Here is a 25555-nt window from a genome sequence, read left to right as displayed (position 1 = left end):
GGAGTTCCCCACTCACTTTGGACAGAGAGCTCTTGATTTTTCTGAATGTAATCTCTTATTTTAATGTTTTTTGTGATTCTTCCACTCTTAAAAGGGCCCAACTTCATCTGATTTAAGATAATACATCATTTTTGATTTGCACTAGCTGAAAAGCAGATACGAACTATTCATATTTGCTTTGTTTATCCTCAAATTTTTCCTTTTGGGCTGGCACTAATCAATTAGTTTCTAGCACCATCACTGCTGCAAGGATGGTCAGCAGCAGTTCCTTAAAATATCCTCTCTGTGCTTACAGCGAAACAGCAGGTCATATGATGGAAGCTGCATGGAGAGGCTGCCTGAGAGCATTGCCACTGAGTGAGGATTGCTAAATTTGTTCAAAGCCTCCTGCTAGAATCCAATCCATACATGAGGCTTACAGAGGTTTACATGAGTTCCAGCTTAAAATAATTGCAATAATCCCTTAGACTGACAACACTGAATTGTTGTATTTCCTCCAACAATAACATTTAGCTCTAACGTGATATTCTGTTGGTTAGGGAAAAAAATCAAATGCCTTTTTGTGTTGTTGTTGTTGCATTACAGTTATTCTGTTGGAGGAGGAAGAAAGGAATGTCACCCAAACGTACTGATGCTGGGTGCAAGCTGTAATCACTCCAGTTTGTGTGTAGGAGTTTGTTCTGCAGACACTGGGGGGGCTAATCTTATCCTAGTGCAAGTACAAAGTAACTCTGTTGGACTCACTGGAAAGTTAGTGGGAGAAAGTCAACCCCTTCCTACTGGCCAGGGCTAACCTTCTGTTTAATTTCTGTGAAAAGAATATGCTCAGAACATTAAATGTCATTTATTTGCTTTTTCATTTGGGATTTACCATACAACTGGAGCAGAAAAATGGACAGAGAGTAAAATTATTTCTTAAGAGAATCATTTCAACACAATTTAACATGCTATGAAGAATAATATCAAGTTAGTACTAATTTGTTGGTATTTGAACTTTTCTTAAGTTTCTTAAGCTGCAGAAATGCAGGAAAGAGAATAGTAATTACATTCCATGAGGCTTATTCCTGGTCCAAAAATGCCCTTCATCCACATTGTGTGGACAGACTAGATGCCCAGGATAGCTGTGAAGCCCTCTGGAGAGGGAAAGCCCAAGGAGTTTTCATGTCTTAAAATGGGCCCAAACTTGTTTTTTGCACATAGCCTAAGCCAGCTGGCTGGTTATGCTGTGCAGTGGTCCTCTAAGCACATCTCCCCAACTTGGCTCTTCGTAGTGTGGTTATTTTGAACTCCCAATAAATGAACAGCCAGTAATGTCACAGGAAACCTAGACATCCTGGGACTCAGAGTTTAAGCCAGCTCTTGAACACAGACTTCATGATATGAAGGCTGATATAACCCTGGAATGTGAATCTCCTTGCTTTACATGTGGTGTAACTCCTTATAACTTTCTAATACGCTCTCATACGAGGGCAACACAAACTACTCATACTATGCCATGCCATTATGCTGATTCTATAGTATAAAAGTCAAAAATAAAACATCTCTCTGGAAAAGAGATCTACTGCAAAATCTTTGGGATTTAAAACAGGGGGAAGGTTGTGGAATTGAGCACTGAGAGCTTTTCAAAGCTAGACACAGGCCAAGGAAGCTCTGTTTCAGTATATACCAGACATTAGTACAGTCACTGGCATCAATAGCATCATGGAAGTACAAAGCTAAGCATAAAGACTGACTTTATGGATGATTCTATGAGATATTAAATGAATCCATTAAACCAGTTCCCTTTTTGCTAGGGCTAAGTATGGATTTAATCTCCCTGTCTGGACCACTGTCAGATGTAGTTGTCTACAAATGAGAGAGACCTATGCAGCATATGGTAGAGGAGGAGCTGTATGTGCCATGAGGGTACTTGATCAATCTTTTTTACTTTTTTTTACTCAGGAGTCCAGCTATCCAGCTGGCCACCATAATGCAAGTGCTCTCACATTGACACTGGGAAACTATGGCATTAAAAGGCACTGATACGATAGAGACCAGCTTACTGTCCTGAGGAAAACTACATGGGTCTGTAAGTCATTTGCCAAAATCTCACCTCTGTCTAGCAGTCCCGATCTTTGTCACAGGAGGTTCAATTTTACTGCAAAATTGCTATCAGTACCTGCCTCCCAACATGTCATAGGTAAGTTAAAATGTTGAATTACAGCCTTTGAATCTTTATTCAGCTTATTGCTCACAAGTACTATAGGAAATAGCTGTACTGCAATAGAGTCATACTTCAATCTGTAGCATTTTAAGGGTGCTCTGCACTAGATTTGAAACACTATCAAATGTTATATGGCAGCTCATGCTGCTTAACGCTCCTAGTATCTTGACTGGGAATATTTTACTGAAAGGATTTGAATTTCAGCTATAATCAGTCCTCATTGTCACTGAGTCATGGTCAGATCATGTTAGGTGAGGTCCTGCTTCATTTTTGTTACTCATTATTCAGCCCCTTACATATAATAACTTAACAGAGATACTCCACAGCATCTCTCCCAGGCCCCTAGCTAAAGGATACATTGGTCTAACGTGCCTCCATCCACACAAAGGAAGGAAGGTAGGGGATGGCAGCGAAGCCTCCTCCCACACTGTCCTCCCCCAGGCTGCGGCGAACGGCTCTCAGGGTGATCTCCTCCGTCTCCGGGCTCTGTGCATCTGCAGAGCCTCTGAGCATGTTGCCTCCACATCCAGATTTGTCACCAAAAGCAAGAGTCGCTTCTGATGCTGTGACTTTAACCAGACAAAATTTGTTCCAGCTCATGAGATTTCTGAGGGCATCAGCTTTGCTGATAAAAAGACAATGAAATGATAACTCTGTAAAAATCCAGAGATTTTACTGGATCTCTGTAAGTGTGAGAATTCATGTTTTAATAAAGCCACACACCTCTGATAAAGGTGTTTGGTAACTGGCCGGCTTGCTGAGACAGCCTGTTTTAAACCCATCAGCTTATGCTGAGTCAATGTCATATTGTTGTTACAGTGTTAACTGGAAAGGAAAGAAAAAAGAAATCTCACTGTCTTTATTCACCATTTGTAACTTTTCTAATCCTTTGAATGACTAAAGTAACATCACTGGAATAGAGTTCTGTTACAAGATATATGTTAAGGTTTTCAGCCATAGATTAACTGGGGTAGAGAACATGGCTTATATGATCTGATCAATGCTTAGCCTTTCCTTTATCATTTAGTTGGCTATTTTTCTGCACGATCCTGTGATTTAGTACAAGTAACATCCTCTGTGCCTATTCAAGCTTGAGCTGTATATTTTAAGCTGGTTTTGCTCAGGCCTAGCTAGAGCTGTTTGCTGTCCACCAATGACATAAGGTCGCCACTTGCTCCTGTCTATTGGGAATTGCTGCCCACTCAGCATTTTGGCTGTCAGCTGGGCACCAAGGCGGCTGCCTCGGCGCTGCCTTGGTTCACAGAACAACCATAATTAGCAGAAGGAGTCTAATTGGATACATTCATCCTGGGTTCTGGCAATTATAATAGACATAATTGAGAGAAATACCTAGCAGAAAGGGAAGGAGAAGTTCCTAGTGTGCACTGTCCTGCTGCACAGACGGAATCAGCTGCAGGAAGTGTGGGTGAAGGCAACCACCCTGAGCAGAGCCTGGGCACAGGGCTTCCTCTCAGCTTGCCACATGCAAGCGCCCACAGAGCTGCTCCTGGCTAAAATGTGTATGATGGCAAAATGCGCCACAGGGAATAAAATCAAGAGCCAGTAAATCTCAGTGCCAGTGCTGGTGCTGGCGGCCCCAGCTGCGCTGCCCCGGGAGCCCCGGCACCATGCAAGCCGGCCGCCCGCACGCTGCTGCTGGTGAGAATCAATGCGCCCGGGTGCTGCGTGGGAAACCCTCCCCAAATCCTCGGGCAAATGCCCCAAGGGCTGTGCTCAGCCCTGCTTGGGGACACATTAGCCACCCAGCTTGTGGCAAGTCTGGGAGGAGAGCTGCCGGGCGGCGGCACTGAGGGAACTGAAAAACAGAGCACATCGGCACTTTTGAAGAGTAATTGTAGGGATTTGCTGCCCTCTGGTAGGATTTCCTTACAACTCCAGTTCTCTGTGAATGGGAGAGTTGTGCACAGCCAGATAGACACAGCACAGGGGCTGTCTGCTGGCAGGCATGGGGAGTCTGCTTGGGGATCTGCCAGCCTAACTGCATTTCAGAGCTCCTTTGAGGAAAACAGAGCAGTGCAACAGGCAGCGAGCAGCTGGAGACCCCAGCTATAGCCTTCCTGCTCCTTCCTGGAAAGGCAAAAGGCTCTTGCTGATCCGAGGGAGAGGCTGGAGCAAGAGGCACTGTGGCTGGTGCTGGCACAAAGCCCCCTTCATTTGCTCCATCACTCCTGCGGTGACAGCACAGCAAGCCTGACTTGCTCAAGCTGGTCCTTGGGTATTTGCCCCCTTGCAAGAGCAAGCCCACCTTCCTCCAGATTGGACTGTACATGCTTTTAGTGACAAAATTCATTTTGGTTTATAATTCTGAGAAGCCCTGAGTGGCTCTGCTGAGTTTAGTTTCTCAGCATGGTATATTCTTTCTGAGAGACATTGAGAAAATTAAGCTAATTTTCATTAAACCCCCTTCCCAAAATGCATGTTAATGCAAATTAGGTGTGCTACTCCCTTTGCCTTTTCATAGGGGTCAGGCATCTAATTTGCTGGTGGTGGTTTTGAAAATCTGGGACTATTCTTCACTAAATGCACCATATTGTAAGCCTCTAGGGGTGAGATTTCTACTGATGAAATTTTGAGTTCTGCATGTCTACACTGCACATGCAATGGAGTGTCTTTGTAATCAATAGAAGAAACTAGCATATTTAGGACACATCAAACCAATTTAGTGTCTCAAACCATCAGATGACTTGTATTATCTATGGATCATTAAAAATGCCTGGGGTCACTACCTTGGATGTTGACGGTTTTGCCACAGGTGCTCAAAATTAGGTCCTAAAATAGCAAAGAGATGGAGAGAGGGTGTCATAAAAATACAACAGGAAAATGGATCTCACCTAATTGATGTTCTTTTTTTGACATAAAGAAAGAATATCCTAGATACCCTGGAGGAATACAACTGTTATTCCCATTCACTTACGAACCAATCTGGCTGCTCAAATGAGACAAATGATCCTTACCTCCAGCAGCTGGCAGTCCCAGGAGAGAGAAACAGCAGGGTAAGATTGAGGAAGAAGGAAAAGAAGTAGGACTCAGAAGAGTACAAATCCATGATACTCACCGATGGTTGTACTGTTACGTAGGATTTCCCTAGGGCTCTGAATGGGACAGGAGCTCGGGAATGGGTGTGGGTAAGGCTGAGTAGGCAACTTCCGTAGTGATGAGTGAGCAAAGTAAAGGAGGCTGAGATAGTGCTACTCGAATGGAGAGGGGGGTATTAGCATTGTACAAGGGGCATGTATTTATGACAGAGATGATGTATTATGTGGGCAAAGGATGGGCACTGGCAATAACACTATAGCTGTTTAACATATATACATGTGTATATATATATACACACACACATATATGTATATACACACACACACACACATGCACACACGCATGTGCATAGTACAGACATAGCAAACAGAGTAAGCTTTTAGTGGCTTGGTGCGTTACACTGGCGTAACTAATGATTCTGCTTGTACCAGTGGCCACAAGCAGTGGCATAAAGTCCACATTGCACAATGCAGTGCTGTGCAAAACACTATGAGTGCTAGTTCAATGTGATAATGCAGCCAGGCTAATAAATAGTTCAGAGCAGCCTTTCATAGATCTGGTTTATTGCTGTCAGGGGTCTGATCTTGTATCCCTTTATGGTGCTGCACAATGACAGTGAAATATATGTGCTTGTTTAGAGGCATTTGGAGCATCTCTAGCTGGCACGGTACTAGACAGGTCAGGCAGGTTCACAAAGCTATGAAGATGGTGATAAAATCTAAGGTTTTATTTGACAGTTATCTCTGTTATTATTGAGAGATATGGGGGAATAAGGTAACCATTTCTTCATCGATTTTTTCAGCCACAGCAGCCACAGCTACTAAAACACCCTGGGGCCCACTGAAGTGATGGTAACATCCTCAGTGATTTCAGGAGGATTTGAATTGGCAAGACCAGCAGCTGCTGCCAATTTCTACAGTTACACTCCACAGACCTACGCAGATTTACTACAGCTGAGAATCTGTCCCCTCTGTTTGGATTAGGCTGTGACCATGTTGTTTCTCTAGTGCTTCTGCAAGACAGTGATACCTTAGAAATGCTTGATACATTTTCATTTAGCTGCATATGGAATAAGCAATAATACCTCTTCTCTTATGCTCTACAGACAGTCTAGGTGATCCATCTACTGCGGTCTCTTACATCCTGAGAATACTGCCTGAAAATGGGGTATTATTACGCATCATTCCCATGTTTCAACTCACAACATGGCTGTGCATAACATTCATCCAGACTTCTCTTACTCTGAAACGAGCCCAACCATCAGTTTTCCAGAGAAAGCCTTTTAGAGCTGCCTGGAATGCACCGACAGACCTGTGCTCCCTGAGACACAACGTAATACTGAACCTGAAAATGTTCCATACAATTGGAAGCCCATCAGCTAAAGCAAGAGGGCAGAATATGACCATATTTTATTTTAATAGTTTTGGCTATTATCCTTGGTACACATCACAGGAAATCCCTGCTAATGGCAGCCTACTCCAGAACTTCAGTTTGCAAACTCATCTGGAAAAAGCTGGCCATGACATAAACCATTACATCCCTGCTTAGGACTTCAGTGGATTAGCTGTCATAAACTGGCAGTACTGGAGGCCTCGGTGGGCTCACAACTGGGACATGAAAGATGTTTACAGAAGAAAGTCCAGGAAACTTATTTCTGAATTGCAAGGGAATATTTCAGCAAATGATGTTGAGCATTTAGCCATACTTTCCTTTGAAGAAAGTGCAAAAGCTTTTATGAAGGAAACAATTGCATTAGGAATGAAAAGCAGACCAAAGGGCCTGTGGGAATACTATTTATACCCCGACTGTCACAATTACAATTTCCATGATCAGAACTACAGAGGTTCCTGACCCAAAAGTTTAGAGGAACAATGAACTTTCCTGGCTCTGGAATAGCAGTGCAGCCCTGTATCCTTCCACTGGCATTAAGAAATCCCTCAGAAAAATCAAAACATTTTACACTTTTGTCAGTTTAGAGTGAATCCATAAGGAAATCCATAAGGATTTCCTCCGTGACGTCTCAAGATTATGCTTTGTCTGCATTTGTATACACTTGACTAGGTTTTAGAGATGAATCTTTATTATTTCTGTCTATGGTAAGCTATTGCTGGAACAATGTGGGCTGCATTAATGCTTTAACCACTCTTGCAGATGGTGCTTTGGGATGGGAACACTCCTAATTGGGCCAGCTCTGCTGATTCATGTTAATTGTCCACATGCTTTAAAGAGCTCAATGTTCTGAAGGAAAATTAAGGTCTCAAATACGTAGATTTTTGCTTCAGTTCATCACTGTGCGGTGTTCAAACATACATTTGAAGGGATTAAAAGGATTTCAGCTTTTGGATTTAGTACACCGGAGATGGTTAATATATTAATCCTCCCTGATGTGTTTTCTTCTGCTCAGGTATGCTTTTACTAACTAATCCCCAGATAGCTTACCCTTTTATAGAAGGGAAACTGAGGCAGATATGTTGGCAACTTGTTTGGTGTCACATCAGAATGGGAAATTGAAATGAGGAATATGCTTTTCAAAAAACAGCTTATTTTTTCTATCACAACCCTGACTTAGTTCACCCCTGCAGAGAATGATTACCAATAGGTCTCAAATTCTGTATTTTATAGTTCAGAGAATGAGCTGTATTCACTTTATAAAGGCTGTATTCAGTCTTGCAGCTGAGGTACACAGTCCAAAGCCAGTGCCTTGTGCGGGGAGGAGTTTTAGTTCCCTCTGTTAGATCCTACTCCTTCCCCAGCATTGCTATCATTTTCTACACAATCTAGTAAGTGGCTGCATTTCCCTCCAGCTTGAAGGCATGTTCCTGTTCTTGGCTGAAGACCTGCCTTTGGGCCTATTTGTGCCTCGTGAAGCAATGCGCATGTTGGAAGTTGCAGAGGAGAAGGAAGTTGGAGAAGATCCCAGCACAAGCGACCTGAGTGGGGTTGGGGGAGATTAATGTACCTAAACATTTATATTTATTCTGTGGTCACACACTCATTAGATTATTAATTTACCATGTGCGACAGGGGGCCACTCTGGAAACAATCCAGTTTACCTCCTGACAAAACACAGAGATTACAGAAAAGTTATCTGAATGCAATGGCCTCATGAGTGTTCTTAGGGCTTATTGCACCTCTGGCTGTCTATATCAATTTTTCTTAGGGCTTTAGGTCTGTGCTAGAGAGTTTTCTTTCCAAAACCTGACATCTTTCTTGACCTAACTCTGAATGGTGCACATCACTCAGAATGAGGACAGCTCTGATTCATTCAGAGGGTAGGACATTGCAAAGCTGTTGAGTAATTTGCGATGATAGCTCCTGGTCAGCATTGAAGGAGGTGTAGACATTTGTTTCAGTGGTTTTATCTAGCTTACCTTTTAGCTTTGTAAGAAGAGAGTAGATGTAAGATAGACAGAGGTTAAGGACAGCTAGAGGCTGTGTGCATCTCTACTGTTTTATGCCCAAATGGTTTCCACCTCTTTCCCCTCTAGGCAATCAATTGCTGTACAATTTTTCTACTTTGATTCTTCATGTGATGTGGCCTGAAGTCATCATCTATGATGGTGACCAGGGAGTCACTTGCATACCAATGACCTTTCACCTTCAATGTAAATGTCGTGTTTATACAGTTCATTTGTTACAGATACATAATCACTGTTCCAATTAGAGAAAACCACTCGAGCTCCAAATAACCTCCCCTTAAAAGTTATGATATGAGGAAAAGGTATAATGAAAGACATCTCTAATGACATAAATATCGAAAGAGCATGAAAATTCAAACTGAAATTCTTAAGATTCCCAAACTGTTGCATTCTCTTTCATTAAAGGCTGCACAATGCCAGCATTCTCCTTCTTATAATTTGTACCTATTCACAATAACTTTTTAAGGGTTTGTATAAGAACTTAAGTGAGCTCCTACTGAAAACAGCAAGGACACTGCAGGCCATCAGAATCGCAGTTTTCAGATTTGAATGGGACTGGAACATGATTGATTGGCATTAGAAAGTAGCTCTTTCCTTCCCCTTATCAGTAAGATATAAACTCATGGAATGATTTTGGGACTATTCATGCTAAAATTTCATTTTAATAAAAAGATTTTAGTTGCTCCCAGTAAATGCTGAGATATCGGATAATTATATTTAAATTTTCATCAAAGATAATTAAAATGCATCCTTTTCCCAGTGTTTGTAACTTGCTTATTATCAGAATCTGAGGCTGTACCTAAATTTGCAAAGATCCACCTATGTTTCATTATCTTTGTACCCCAGAAAGCAAACTCAAGCTAAAATAAAAAATAGTTTTTAGGGAAAGGTAAGAAAAGAAAATGCACTCTGAAGGAATGCCACATAACAAGCCCTTGCTTTAGAAGGGCTGTGAAATGCATGTCAGATGAAGCAGTCTGTTGAGATCAGTTGGAAGGACTTTGGATTATATGGTACCAGACCTGGCCACATTAAATTCAAAGGCTGATTTCTGAGGCTCCAATACATCCTGGAGCTCAGAGTCAATGTGACTAGGAGGGCTGAGCTCCTTTCCAGCTGTGTCAAGCCACTGGAGCACCTCCATCAGGTCTTGACTCGCACACTTTTGCCACACTATCATGCTGTCATGACCTGTATTTCCAGCATGCCTCATGGCTTCTTTCTGGATCTCCAGGCTGCAGTGTTTTCTGGGAAATACAAGTTGTGAAAGACCTTTGCAAATATCTGCACTTCTTTACCGAGGTATATTTTCTATATAAAACCTTATAATAACCCTTCAAATTAGTCAAAGTTAAGTCACCTTGAATGAATTCAATCAACATTAATGAGGGATGCTTGTATAGTGTACTTTTTTCAGGCAGAAAAAAGGGGAAAAAAACAGAGTGGTTAGTTTCACATCAGCAAATTTTCTCCTCTAATTTTTACAGAGCAGCTGCACAGAAGTGCAGCAGTTCCTTGATCCTTGTACTGTAGTGGCCCTGCACTATCAATGTAACAACAGCTTCTGAAGTGTGCAGTAGGCATCTTTGTCAAGACAAAGATCATACACATCATGGATGATGTGTATGAAGAACCTGGAAAGCCCAGACATATTTACATTTGAATCCTAAGAACTTCAGGATAGAAGTACCAGAGGACCAAGGATTTATTATGGAAGTAGAAGCATCAAAGATCTAGAAATAATGTCAAATCAGGGTTATGAAAGAACTGGCTGTATGGAACCTAAAGCAGCTGATGAATATCCCTGGGTCTCTACATAGTCTATATTATGCAGAAGGTTTGCAGTGATCAGCCTGATTTCTTTGTCTTTGATTAGCATGTTCTAATGGCTGCTTAATCAAAGGGCTGATTAGTCAGTCAAGAGGAATGGTGGAGTGGATCTTTCAAAAAGGCTCATGTGATATCCAGCTGGTGGCTGAAGGTGCCTAACATGGTGTGGTGTGGACCTAGATTTTGTAATTCAAAATCTGCAGCTAATGGTCCGAGGCTCTTTACATAATGTATGAGGAGAATGGGGCACCTAGAAGGCTGAGTCAAAGACACATACTCTGAAAAAGGACCTGCCTCATTCAGAATTAGTTAACAGGAAATACAGGTCATAGGAATATGTCTGGACATATAGCCCATCTTCTGAGATTAGACTGCATAGAGGTACTAGAGGCCAGTTTTATGTCCACAAGATATCTACCATGACAATGAGTGGAAAAAAAAGGGTGGGGTTTACCGTTTTCCTTATTAAAAAGAGAAAGACAGGCTATCTGTAGCTACCTCTTGTGGGATTTCTTATTGGATAGAGCTCTCTCCCAGAAAGCAAGGCCAAGGGTGAGGGGATCTAGTTCCTTTTCCGTTCAGGTGGATTCAAGCCCATTTTTTCACTTTTGCATCTGTCATGCTGGAGGTGTTCATATTTTGAGTACCCCACCAGGCAGAAAGGACCACAAGAGTCAGGAGACAAGGAAGAGAAAAGACAAGAAGTACTCTAGTGATTAGGATATTAACCAAGAAAGGGAAGGCATACTAATCCCACAACCAAAGACCAACAATACTACAATGTCTTTTAAACATAATGCTAATGAAAGCACCCCTTGGCAATCAGAGATGCAATTAGTCAGGATCAGGCAGGTTTATCATCTTCAATAAGAGTCCTATGTATGTTCCAAATGCCATTGTAAGAGCAGTCCTTTGGAGAGGGTAGAAAATACGACCAAGGCTCTCCTTCTAGTCAACACCAGAAGAATGTTCTTCTGTAGGTGATTAAGAGCAGGAAGCTTACTTGGCCTGTCTCCAAGGCACTCTGTGAACTTCCAGCTTTCCAGCTTCCCAAGGGTTATGTATTCTTGAAGTAGAATTTACTTGCATAAGACAGTTATAAGGTATTTGGTTATTACCAATATATATATATAAAATATACATATATGTATATGTAAATATAATCTGCATATGCAATAAATTATATCTTTCTATTAGCATCTCTGGCTAGATAAAGAAGAGACTAATTCTTTATCAAATAAGCGCCCTATGAGACCTAAATTCAACTCCCTGCTTTTTCTATTTCACCTAAGGAAACATTTGAAATGTACTTTCCAACTCTGCCCAAAACATTAACGATCTTACCAGCCTTACACCTTTGTGATTTTGCACCTCTTAACAGCTTTTCATTCCTCAAACACATGCTATTATCTTCATATTCAACCTCAATGAGTTACTGTCATAATAAATATGTTAGATGAATGATTGTAAGGTGAACAAGTACTATCTTAACAGAGTTCTTGGAGTCAAATGAGAAAAACTTTCATTACTTTTTTGACAGAATTCCTTTGTATATAGAAATATTTTAAATTCCATTTAGGTTGAAGGACACTGTGTCACTTCAGACAATCAATAAGAAATAAATTGAGTTTCGAACCACTCTTAAAAAGAAAAAAAAACTAAATGAAATTCAGACTATTTATTTCAAAAAATAGATACAGGAAAACCGTTAAAATTTTTCTAAAGAACTTTCTTGGTATTGAGGAAAAAGAAGAGATATTCTAGTTGAAAAATTTTTGGTGGAACAACTTTCTGTCAGAAACATGCAATTTATTAAAATCAGACTGCTGACTGTGGTGTAATTTTTGAAGGAAAGGTGTCAAAATGATTCATTTTCATATTCAACTTGCTGTGCTGTAGAACTGAAGTACATACTAATGGGTTACAAAAGGTATGCTAATGTTTTGTGAGTAGCATTTGATTAGGTGTTAGTTTTGACTCTTCTTGCTACCTTAGTTAAGGCCACACTGTTACTGCTTATAACAACTAAAGAGACTCCCTGGTTTGTATAACAAGTTTCAAATTCTTCCAGAAATATGTTAAAGCATAGCAACTGTCTGTTATATGTTAACCTGCCTATTATATCCTGTATAAACGCTACAGCATTTCTTGATATCTAAACACAGATCCAGGGACCCAGGCCCAATTTTTCCCACGCAATTTATCCACTGAACTGAGATGATTAAGTGAAAGCGAACCTGTTTGGAGGGAGAGAGAAAGGGAGGGCACCTCCTGAGGATGACTTCAGGTGTGGTGGGATTTATCTGTTCCTGACATAAGTTGCACATCAGTTATAAAGATGATAATTTTGGTCAGAGGGACTTATAACCTACTGCCTGTCCAAGCCAGGTACATAAGCCTTGGTCTGGATCTGAGACACACTTCCCCTTTAGATACAGATACACTACCGTTATATCAAAGTGCAAAATAGGCACCAGATATTGCTTCCTTCCATTGAGAGAGGGTTTTTTTTCTCTAATGATTAAAAACAATTTTCAAGTATCATCCTGCTAGTCTGCATTCAGAGGAAGACCTTCAAATGCGAGTTAAATTAAGAAGCATAATTCTTACTTATTACAGTCCGGGTAGGCAACAAACTAAGTACAGACTAGTACAACAAAACTGGGCTTTGAAATATTTCAGAAATATGTATCAGATTTCAGTCTTTCTTTCTCTCTCTAAACAGATTGGCAGGTCTGATTGTGAGGACAGAAAAATAGCAGAAATCCGCAGTGTGCTAGTCATCATCTACACAACGGCACAGTAATGAGATACTTGCTGAACAGCCTAGGTTACCCTACACACATGCAGGCTTTTCTCATGAGAAAGACTGATCTAGGTGATCTTTTGGACTTTTCTGCTAGCATCCTTTCCCTTTTGAGGCCAGAGATGAAGGTTATGTGAGATCTGGTATAAATTTGTATCAGCTGCAGCTCTAAAATCAAACTACCTCCCTCTGTTCTCCTGTAAGGAGTTTTAGTCTTATACCTTTTTGATTTTTTTTCTCTTCTTGTTTATCTATTGGCTGTGTTTTTTCACAGTCCTCAGCTTATGTATTGTGATTTCTAAATCTCTTAGAGCTCTATCTCTCATAGCACATCCTTTAGAGGAGCTAACACAGACTTTGAACTGTGGGTTTTGTTCTGGTGTCAATTCTCTTAGGAGTTAGCCATACAAAAACTCAGTGTTATGGTGCATCAAATATTTTATAGATTTTAGTAGAGTTAGGCACCTAAAGAGGTCTGAGAACTTGTGCCTTAGTGCTTAAGAGCTGTATGGTTAAAACTAGCTTATGTATGTAGCACGTAGAAAGTAATGCAGCGTGTCATAATAAAGCTGACAGTGGAACAAATTAATCTACTGCTAAGTTTATTTCCCTGCACAGGATTAGAGCTCAATATATGTTACTATACTCACTAAATGGTAATGAAAAAACTGACTAATCTCTCCATATTCATGAGAATTCAAGCTTTTAAGGATAATACATGTAAACACACTCTCTCTGATTATACTATAAGTTTTGATTCTTTGTTATGGTTTGTGAAGTTAAACATTCTTCTGTAATATCACATGAAAATAAGCATCTACGGAATTAAAAATCAGAACAAAGCAGAAAAACAGAAATATTTTAGTTAATGCTTTGATGCACTGACCTAAAGCCCTCTGCAGTCAATGGGAAAAGGCATTGAGCTGGGGAACCTCCCAGGGAAGGGCACTGCAAGGCTTCTGGAGACTTCCTAGGGCATCTCTTCCATGCTAGAACACTCCTAAAATAGCACAGATGGAGGAAAACATGCACTATAAACAGAAACAAGTTTTGAAAAGGCTTGCATAGCAAATCTAAAAATACCTCTTCTCTTTGCTATCTGAGTTGTTAAAGGTTGTGATAAGCTACTAAGCATTTAAATAACCAGTGTATTAAAATAACCAGTAAAATAAACAAAATGAACAATAAATACACATGATTTGGTATCTAACAATATTTATTGGTATAGGGCATGAGAATAACCTTAAATATTCTTTCATGTAGCCAAAAGACTAACAATCAGCTAAGAGTCAGCTAAAAATATCCATGTATCTCACTAATTATTGAGACAGTGTACCATTTTCTATGCATTTAGTCTCTCAGCAGAGATAAGTAATGTTATTGAAATAGATTTATAGTTTTAATTGAGAACAGGATGTACAGAAAACTACTCTGACATTATCATCTGCTGATGACCCTCCTAGTCCTAGTCTTTTCTATGAGGCACTTTGAAATGGAAAATCTGCTGCTAATTTTGAATTTCAGTTAATTTGGAACCTCCATTTGTAGCATTATGTAGCACTGACATGCTGCCCCACATTTCCCACAGGCTTTATGTTGGTAAAGATATCTTCTGATTTTGCTTCTCTCATGCTGGCAAAGGGCAGATGTTTGAAGCTGGCATGTGGTTACAATCATACTGTGAAGTGTCTGTAAAAATCATGGCCTTGTTCCTTCAGCTAGATCCAATCAGGCAAACCCCATCTGCACATGTAGCCAGTTACAAGGAACAAATCCAGATAGCAGCAAGGTTAAGTTAGTATTTCAAATTAAATCAGAAATTCTGACCAGATGTAGAAGTCCTTGTCTGAACCATCCTAACTTATTCCGTACTACACTATTTTCCTCCTATTAGCATGAAGGCAGCTGAGCAGTACTGCTATACCTTCTTGCTCATGATTACTACTTCATCTTACAGATCGAGACTTTTGTTTATAATTCAACTAGTTCCAGATGTTTGGATGTTGATGTTAATCCCAGGTAACTGTCTTTTGACAGGGGCTTTGCTGCATATCAATCTGACAGCTGAGTGCCAAATAAATTTGCCTTCACTTAATTCAGGTGCATAACTCTCTCACAGCAATAACACTATTAAATAAAGCATTTTAAACACTGTGCAGATTGTGTTACATATTCATTTTTAATTGTATTCTGCATTGAAATTGATGGGAGTAGGGCTCCTAAGTACCATTAATGAGTTAGATGTTTGTTTTTATTATTATTATTTTCATGTAGAGGAAATTAAAGCATAACTTTTCATCTGAGCCTTAGTACTGCTCTCAATTATGACAGATTATTTTATACTTATATTGAATAATTTAATCACAACTATTATTGTAATGAGGATATTAGAGCAAATTATAGAGCTCTTGCATCTTTTTGCATGTACTTCCACCTTGTGTTCCACTGGAGCACAGGTCTGAGGTAAGCCATTTTCGGCAAATTACAGTTAAATCTTAATTTGTCTTGAAACCAAAAGTTGCCGTTTTATTAGTAGCTGAATTTCTACTGTGTTCCCAGGTGCAGCTAAAATCAAATAAGAAAAAGATTCAAAGCTTTAGCAGATTTAGAGCCCCTGTGGCTTTCCCCTACTATGTGAGCTTAGTTAATGAGGTTGCTTGCAGTTCTCACAGCCTGGTGCACCACACAGAATCCCCTAAAATATGAAACTTCATCCATGTGTGTCTTCCTTAGTAGCTTAAGGTGAGATATTTACTGTTGTTATGAACTTCTGTTCTTTTTATTCTTTTGGTCATTCTTTTGCTTGGACCGTTTTGAAAGAGTGGTAAAGGAAAAAATAGAATATGGAGAGAAGAAGCTGATAATCTGCTGGTAACAAATACAACATGAAATTCAGATTCAAGTTCTTTCTTTGTATAGTATTTGACACCTTCATTCTGTTAAAACACCATATTTTAGATCCTTATTTGATCAAGTTTTGCGGTTCAGCCCATATCTCTCCACGAAATAAAGGTAAACCTGCTGAATAGAAAGTCAAAGCTCTGACATTCCAAGGATAGTACAGCTGTATGTCTCAACAGCGGCACTGAATCTACGTTCTGCTAGCATTTCAGGGAAACAGTGACTCTTGACAGTAGGAGGTTATCAGCTCTCCCCAAAATCTTTGTTTTCTGCAAGTATGTTTTTGCAAGTATACTGTGCAGTGACACCTTAGATGTGACCGTGGAAAACATGGCTCTCACCAGCTGTGATCTGCAAAAGCTTGAGCACAGATTCACTGAAGATTTGTTTCAGGCTGTGTTTAAGCAGTTCTGAGTTTTCCTATTGCAAGGGAAGTTTTGGATAACTCTCACAGAGCTCTTACGCAGGTAAATGCCTAGCCTTTTCCTAAATCTCCTGGCACAGATCACTGAAATGATCACTGTATGGAAGGTGAAGACTTTCCTAGTCTAAGTGAATGGAACTGGCTTATTTCTCAGTGTGAGTGGGAGGAGGGCTGGCAGCCAGGCATTTCGGGTGAAATCCTTATTTAAAAAGACTGGATTTTTGAAATAAAGACTACACCTCTGCTGCAAAGAAAATCAACATCAACTTAACTACCATTCAGTTAAAGCAACATAAATACAAAAGATTTACTTTTAACTCCTGGGAGAGAAGAAGTGGGTGTTTCTACAGATGGTAAAATCCTTTTCTTCAGCTTTCTGAACATACTGCTTTTATATTAATAATACACATTTTGTTACCCTTTCTATATTCTACATTTTGATTTATTATATTCTAAATGTAAAAAAGGATCTGATTCCATTAAAATCAGAAAAGGCTTTGGTTATGTCTTATAGGAGTTCAGGTGAAATAAAAAGATGTAATTTACAGCCTGTTCTTGCCTTTATCTAAATAATTATAAGAGTGTCTGGCTGGTCAAATGAAATATCACAGCTCTATATCAAATATATCACATTCTTATCTTGAAACAATATAGACTTCAGTAGCAGTGACTTACTTGCACAATACTGCTGAGAAGATGGAGAAAACTTAGTATGGCTGTATGTCTAGAAACAAGGTACGTACACCCAAAGTTCTTCAACTCCAAATCCCTTATGGTTAGGCAACTGAAGGATGCATAGGAAAAACTGCAGTCGGAATGATTAGGCTGACACAAGTTTCCTAGAACATATGGATGCTAGAAGCAAGCCCGATGTTAGATTTATCAGAAGTTATGAAACAAATCCAGGCAGTGTTTGTTCCCCAAGACATCTTCATCTGCTACCAGAGGAAATGCAGCTTCTAGAGCTTCTCTCATCTTCCTTTAGCTCCTTGATTATCCCAAGGCCATTCAGCTATGGGGTCTTCAGTTTTCGTTAGAATGCTTGCCTGGCGTGGCAAAATGTTGAATATTTCAAAAAACAAAACTGAACAATGGAATGGAACAAAAATGTAGTAACTGTTACATAACCTTCACGCAGAGGATATCCACACCTGCTGGGGAATCGGGCTTCACAGAGGATGCAATCAACTCCCACTGCAAGTAGGTGAAACTTTCCAGTGACTGTGACAGAATTGTCAAACTTTCACACAAAAAAACTGCTGGACTCCTAAAACTGATTTTTTATTGATTGTGGTAAATGTTACACATCTGTAAAAGATAACGATGGCTCAAAACGTAAAATTTGCTTCCACAGTTCACCTGTTATGCCTAAAACTTACATTAATCAGGCTTTATTGCATTTAAAAAAACTTCAGAATATCCTTTCTAGCACTTGTATTTATTATATCTAATCCATAAGGAATACCTAGTTTCAAATAGCTTTATAGAAAATGTGTTATATTTCTGAGTTTTAGCCAGCTGCTTGATATATAACATTGGCACTTTAAGGCTTGTGCTGAATTTTCAAACCATTTGGAAAATAAATCAGAGCCTTCAGTGAGACTTCTCTGATTTACATCTGCTGGGAATTTGACTCTGACTATTTTAGAAGAGGCTAATTGCCAATCAATAGGAAAATCTTCAAGGTGGTATTTGAAAAATAACATGCAGCCACTAGTTCAGCTTTTCTGGTAGAATTATTGCAAAAAATATATGGTAATGACAGTTTTAGCGAATGCCCAGGTAGAGGTTAACAGTTCTGCTCAAAGCACCTGCTATAGCCTTACCTGGCTTTAGGATGACAGGGAGAAGGAACTAGGAGGCAAGTCAAATGAGGAGAAGTGGGAACACAGCTCTGTGAGCTTCATGTGTTGGGCTCTCTTCCCTCAATAGAGGCAGCTCTGGGAAAGAGGAGAAGGATTTGTGCTTTCAGCAGGTGCATAGGGAAAGGCAAAGGAGCGACTATCAATATGGAGCCAAAGGAAGGAGCTCAGGCAACTGTGTTGACTTACTAACCACGTCATCGTGGGAACCCCTGTGAGTCAAGGCAGGAAAACCTGGCAACCTTCTTCTGAACAAGAGCCTCATGGTTAGAGCATTTACTTAGGGGCTGGGGCTAGACCTTGGCAGGAAGCTGTAGAGTTTGTCTCTCTACTTACTTACATCGTCTGTTGTCCCAGAGATTTATCTTACGTGGGTCTCCAGCAGCAGGTGCACAGAAGGCCCAGGTGGTATTACATATTTCCAAGATGCTTTCTGCATCAGCAGAAACTGTAAACTAGTATATAACTTAGAAAAACCATCAGATCTCTGTCATACTCACATCTACCCAGAGCCCACATCTGTCTTCTCTGAAATGAAAGGCCTACTCAGAGAAATCAGCTCCAAGTGAGTGAATTTCTTAGAATGTGCATTCATTAGTTACTGTAGGCATAGCGCAGTGAAGGTGGAGAGTGTTATACAGGCGAGCAATAATGCTGCTAATATGTGCTATTATTAAGTCTATTACAATGCTAATTGGCATTCCAGAAAATTTAGTGTCATTAAATACATGTTAGTGCCGTGTAATGAATCATCAGTGTGGCCGATCCTGCCAGATACAGGAGTTTTAGAGAAATGTGTTCACTCTGCAGCTTTGCAGTGCCAAGATTGTTCTGTTTGGTGGCATTTCAAGCAGGACAGTGAGGGCAGAAGTGAGCTGTGCTGTGGAGCCAGGCCTCAGCTGCAGCAGGGTGCAAGCACCTGCTCCCCAGGCCCACCTGCCACACTGCTGCCCTCCAAGCAGCTGGCAGCAGGGAAAGGGGTGGCTGTGACATGTACTCACGTTGCATCCAGGGAGAGTGTTTGAATAGTGGAAAGCCTTGGAGAAAAGGGAAAGCAGTCTGCTGGGGACCAGGAGGATGAGATCTGACCATGGGCTCTGTTGCCTTATCTGTTCTCCAGTAGGATGAAGCACTCAAGGGTGAGTTGCTGGGTGACTTGATGGTGGCTCTCAGATAATTCCTTGGTAGCCAGCTTTGCTAGCTCCTGCAAATTTGTCATTGCTTTTCAGTACATGAGGGTTTTCCTCCAGTGCTGGTTGGCAGAATTAAGAGTATAGAAGAAATAATAAACTTCAATAACCTTCATTTGTAAAGGTGAGCATTTGGCTGACGTTAGCAGGTAGGCAGACTTCTCCAACATGACTTTTCTAACTCAAAATTTTACCTAAAATTTCTATTTATGTTTGTGGCCACAGATCAGATCAGTGGCATATGAGCATTAAATCTGATCCTCCTAAGAAATGTCACATTTATGTCTTGCATAGTGCAGATCCAGTGTATCTCAAACACAGCAGTTTTCTCTGTAGATTAGCTATAAAACATACGACCCAGAAGGCCAACATTTCCCAGAGGCACTGGACCCACTGCCAGTGGCCACCATAGGTTTAGCCCACGTCATGTGGAGAAATGACTGAAGACTTATAAAGCAGAATGTTAGTAAGACCCTAATGCTTACTGTTTTTAATACTCAGTAGCTTTTAAGCCAGTTGTATAACGATTCCTATAAATACCTGCTTTTTTGTAGCATGTCGAGGCTGTGAATCTTGGAATGCTTTACAGAATCCAAAATGGTACAGATGGTCAAACTATAGTCCTGAGAGACAAACTGTCTCAGCTTTTCTTACCGCTGACCAACTGCTGAGCCAGGAACAGGACTGGAGCCCCTGAACCCTAAATGAGTGTGCTGCTCCTGAGACCAGAGTGGAGAAGATCCTTCCTTACCACAAACTATTGCAACTGTATTTCCTGCAAGAGAAAACACCGCAGAGGGCAGCACAGGGAAGGTCCAATTTCTTTCTTTACTGGCTCCTTTGTGTTTTTTTTTTTCCCTCACTTTTTTTTTTTTTTTTTTTTTTTTTTGAATGTTTGAGGTTAAAAACACTGGCATAGTTCTTGTCAAGCCAGTGCTGTTATGACAGTTTACATTTGTTGAACCCCTGATCCTGTCTGTTTTCAGAAAAAGCAGCTAAACACGGGGAATGGTTACAGAAATGACCTATGGCATATTTGTTTGTACCAGGCACTTTCATTCAAAAAAGTCACATGCAGACCTCCATAAAGAGAGCTAAAATATGAATGCAACAGGACAGGGCTTTCAGAGTTTATACACTCAGAATAGTTTATCTGTCTTAACTGGTTGAGCTAAACTGCATCATATCCTTTTACTGGTGAAAGTAGCTTTAATTCACCCTGTTTCTCTTTATTTCTAGAGTGACTTATAGCAACTTGAGCAAAGGCTCTTTAATTTTGAATAAAGGTGTCACGCAGCGGTTTTAATGCAGTCAGTCCAAATGTATTTAAAACATCTTTAGTTAGCCTACAGTAGCATTTCCTGGTCTTCCTATTAGCTAATTCCCAGTTTCAGCTGCTGAATAGACAAATCCTAAACTACTAACTCTTGAGTCTGTGGAAGCAAGCTTCAAAACATGATCCTCAAGCTCAAGATTTAGAAAACTAGTAAGAGCCCTCTTTAAAAACATCTGTAAACTCTTTGTAAAGTGACCAACTTTGGTGACTAGAATCGCTATCGTGATACGTTTGCAGTTAACTAGCGCTACTTCTCTACGACTTGGTCTGCAGCTGTGGGATCAAAGCTTCGTCTGCACATGTGCATTCACCTATATAACAGCAGTGGAAGAGGAGCTGTGAATCCCCTATGTGGTGTCTGGTTAATATTTATTTAGTACATGGCATGAAAACCTGAGCTATGGATAAGCACGGTGAGAACTGCAACTTGCTGAAAACGTTACTGCATATATGAAATCTACATAAAGGAGACATAGTCTGTGCAAAGATTACCTTATTACACCACCAAACCTATGGAATAGAAATGTGCTTTATCTGTAGCAGAAGATTACCTACACAGTTTGTCCACTTCTTGAATATACTGCTGTACCTGAATTTTGTGTTAACATCTTTACATTTTTATGTTTTGCCTTGTTTCAGGATAGGTTAGCGAATAATTCTGACAGTTTTATCTTGTTTTCTGAGTTGCTTGATCTCTCTGACCAAATCAATCAAATTCTTAGAATAAAGCTCCAAGGCAAACGTTAATAGGGAAAAAAATAAAATTCACTTTTTGGAAATATTCTCCCCTTTCAAATAAAATTTTCTATTTCCTCAAGAGGTTTTTCAAAGAAAATATGCTCATTAAAAATTTAATTGGACACAGACAGAAAAGGGTCATGAACAGAATCATGTATTTATTGAAATCTGCCTAGAGGAATTCGCTTGCCTAGTTTCTCAAATAGATTTGTAGCACTGGTAGTTCACTGTATTGAAAAATATGGCAAGATAACCTTTCTGATATTTTCTTTGTTCAGCAGAAACTTTGATGGTGTAGAAATGACCAAATATAGGGAGAGTTACAACTTTTTCATGGTATCTTCTAGGAAAGCACTAATTCCAAAATGAGGTAAACCTTTTTGTTGATTGAAAATAGCAGCATCACATTGTCTCTCCTTATTCCAGATTTCAGTATTTAGCGATTTTTTTTTATATATACAGTGCAATGCAAAAACTTTTCAGGGTGACTCAAGCAACAGAAAAATTCCCCCCTCCTCAACTTTATCCTCTTTAGTAACTCTGAGTCCCATTACTGGCTTCTAATATACTTTTGTCTGAATGGCTCTGAATCCCTTCTTATTTGGAGGAACTAGAGCTGGAGCCTGGAAAGCTGGTGGAGGGGTGCACAGTGACTGCAGGGATCTGTTACACTAAAGCAATGGGAGCAAGAAACTCAATTCTGTGCAGTTAGCTTGCTATGCAGGGAGAAGGAGTTAGAAATGCAGTCTGTTTTACGCTGACGGAAGCAGGCAGGCATTTATTTCCTAGCTGACTCAGGAACAGGAGTTCCTGTGAAGCAGGATTTGTACAGGTCCTTAACAGCTTTGCCCTGCTTCTGCTGAGTGGGGTTTTGGAATAACGAAAGAGAGAAAATCCCAAGAACATTTCTGGTTCTGCAACAGCTTCGGCCAGGGAGGAACTTTCACTACCTTGCTAGTGCTGCCCAGGTGTCCCTGTAGCCTACTCTCACACAATATTGCTTTTCAGTGAGTTAAGCTTAGTTTGATTATAAAAGCCTGTTGCACTAGTTCAAAGGGGGTTCAGTAAAAAAGCACAAACACATTCACTTCATGTCTCTGTCTATCCTTGAGAGTTCTGATTCATGCCTATATTTTAGAAGCTTGCAAAGCTCTCTAAAAGCCAGTTTTCATTCTGTTATCTCTGATTAGGGACATGACTACAAAGCAATGAGTGCTTTTGTCTGCATACCAAGAGACCTCACATCTTACTAACTTCAAACACTCAAAAAAGATTGGAATTGCTTTGTTTGCAGTGTCAGAGAGTACACGCTGTAACAAGTGAAAGTGGGCATAAGTGGTGTACCACAGACTGCACTGTTTGTCACCTACTGAGGGAGTGGAGGAACTGGATTCTCGCCAGCCGGTATAAAGGTAATGTTCCTTTGAGAACAGGTAGTTCTGGTAGTTCTCTCCTACAGAACCTTGTAAGCAGCAGATCTCGTCAGAATCAGGTAAAATATCTGCATGGACTTGTTTATTTTATTTTTTTAAGCCTGCTACTGTTTGAGCTGGGTCATTCATAAGCTAAGGGTGGGAGTCAGGTGTATCCCACCTGGCCTCTAGGCAGTTCCAGAGGGACATGGGACTCCTGTACAACCTATATCATATCCACCAGCTCCATGAAGCTAGAGTAGGGTGGTAATAATGTCACTAGATACCTGTATTTAGACAACTGAATTATCATCAAATGTTTTCACAATTGTCTGCACTAATGTTACAGGGGTTTAACCTGCATAAATTTGTCTTTAGGTCAGAAATAGCTGTGACCTAATGCATGAGGACACTAACAAAGATAGTTTGCTTTGATGAGCCCATTAATATATGTTCACTGGTAGCAATCTTAATAAGTTTAGATGTTTAAGTATACCATGCAGACATTACCAAACTCCTAGAAACCTCTGCTCAGATATTTCCCAGCACTCTAGACCCCAGCATCCCTTACACACATCAGGCTTTCCTAATAAGGTCTCATCACTATCTGACTCCTCCTGCTACCTAGATACTTGTAGATCTATTTTACACCCATGATTTGGAGGAATTCTCTAGAAGTTTCATCTATCTGATCTGCAGAGGGTGTTTTGGTAAGTGTCCTTAGAGTAAATCTCCTGGACATTTTAGGAAGAGTCAGCTAATACTGATGAACTCCAACTGTATCTCATTTTATTCAATAGCCTAATATTTGAAATATTTCTGATATTTTTGGGGACCAGAGGCTTAAACTCAAGGCTCCTGTATATTCTACTTATATGGTTTTTGGTCATTCTGAGACAAGTTTTTCATACTTTCTATCAACACAGTTCTATTTTGGGTAAATCATTTGATGCTATTGGGCAAGAGAATGAAGCTGAAAATAAAAGACTGATTCACAGCCAAGAGGTTAGGATGTTCCTGCATGACAGAGTCACAGCTTCAGGGCTCTCTTCTAATGGTAATTAGTATTTAACTAAAATCTCCCCACTTCAGAATGATAGAGTGTGTGGCCCTTGCCCGAGAATAGGTAGAGACAGGAAATAATAACACTCTCCTAGGACACAGAAGGCCTGGATTTCAGTTCCTGCTCCAAGTAAGGAAGAACACAGAGCTGAAAACATCTTGGTCAACTTCTAGTGCTGAAAGAAGTACAGGTCAGAGGTTCTTGGTTCTCTCCTCCAGTCTCAGCATCTGTCTTAAAAGAGCGGAACCAGCCCCTACCTCGCTACATCTTGTGATTGAAGATTCAACGGATGAAGCAAAATCCCAGAAAACTATAGACTGTGTATTACACTATCCAAATTACTGCCCAAGACTGATCTCACTATCTACTATTGCCTAGGCGAAAGTCTTGGTTCAAGAGTTCATTGATTCCAATGTTCCTCTACTACAGGTTGTAATTGAATTTTACACTATCTTCATGATGAAGTATGGTGAGTCTTTAGATAATGATACAACAAAATAGTAAGTACTCTTCTTGAAGCATTACAGTGATGGGAAAATTAGATTTTGTTCTTTGTACCTGTAATATGATGCTGATCTTAGGACAGAAGTCAGAAGATGAGTGTCAGGAAGCAGTGAGGGCAGGCCGCTCCACAAAGGATGGGGAGTCAGGACCCAAGGCTGACCCTAATGCAGGCTATGCCCTCACTGATGAGGGCAGTTCCATGGAGTCTGGACACAGTGGGTAGAGCTGGGTACTGGTGACAGGGTCCATCCACATCCCCAGAGGAGACAGGTGAGAAGCCAGGTCCAGAGCCATCCAGGGTGTCCAATCAGGAACAGTAGGAAATGGGGCTGGGGACATGGCTGGAGACAGGTTTACCTGCAGCATAGCTGAAGAGGGACTGATGGCCCCGGTCTGAGACGAAATGGGGTCCTGGGCCACGGGCAGAGTGGGTGATGCCTCAAGAGGCCAGTCGGGGCTCTAAGGCCTATTAGTGCCCTCAAGGCCCTGAGAGAGAAGTGTTTGAACCCCTTTTGTCAAACAATCACCAATACATGAGAGTACAGTTAGGAAATCAGCATCATCCATGAGAAGCTTTGGAAGTGGTGATGCAAATAGCTCTCTTAAAATCTTGATGTAGTAGGAAGAAGGTTCAAGCTCCCTAAACTCCCAGGAATATACCCTAGCTGGGTGTTTATTTTGAGAAAGGAAGAAGAGAGTTTTTCAAAACCTACAGGTAATACATTTTTAAAAAGACTCTCTGCCTTTAAAGTGAAAGCTCTGCAGCCTGTGTTAAAGTGCTGGATTAAGATTTCTTGCAACTGTTCTTGC

At 40.4% G+C, this 25555-nt stretch overlaps 1 protein-coding gene across 1 annotated transcript; it reads left to right on the top strand.

The window, feature by feature from the left end:
- The first annotated feature begins 5339 nt into the window (after positions 1 to 5339).
- On the top strand, positions 5340 to 24968 carry HYAL4 (hyaluronidase 4). Its single transcript, XM_062590237.1, is given in 9 exon segments — positions 5340 to 5349; positions 6366 to 7104; positions 7106 to 7197; positions 7200 to 7246; positions 7249 to 7356; positions 8065 to 8199; positions 23061 to 23258; positions 24620 to 24710; positions 24823 to 24968. Coding segments are annotated over 9 exon segments (1566 nt in total).
- Positions 24969 to 25555: the final 587 nt, after the last annotated feature.

The sequence above is a fragment of the Rhea pennata genome, chromosome 1, assembly GCF_028389875.1.
Source record: "Rhea pennata isolate bPtePen1 chromosome 1, bPtePen1.pri, whole genome shotgun sequence".
Lineage (NCBI taxonomy): Eukaryota > Metazoa > Chordata > Aves > Rheiformes > Rheidae > Rhea > Rhea pennata.
This window is presented reverse-complemented; position numbering and strand designations above follow the sequence as displayed.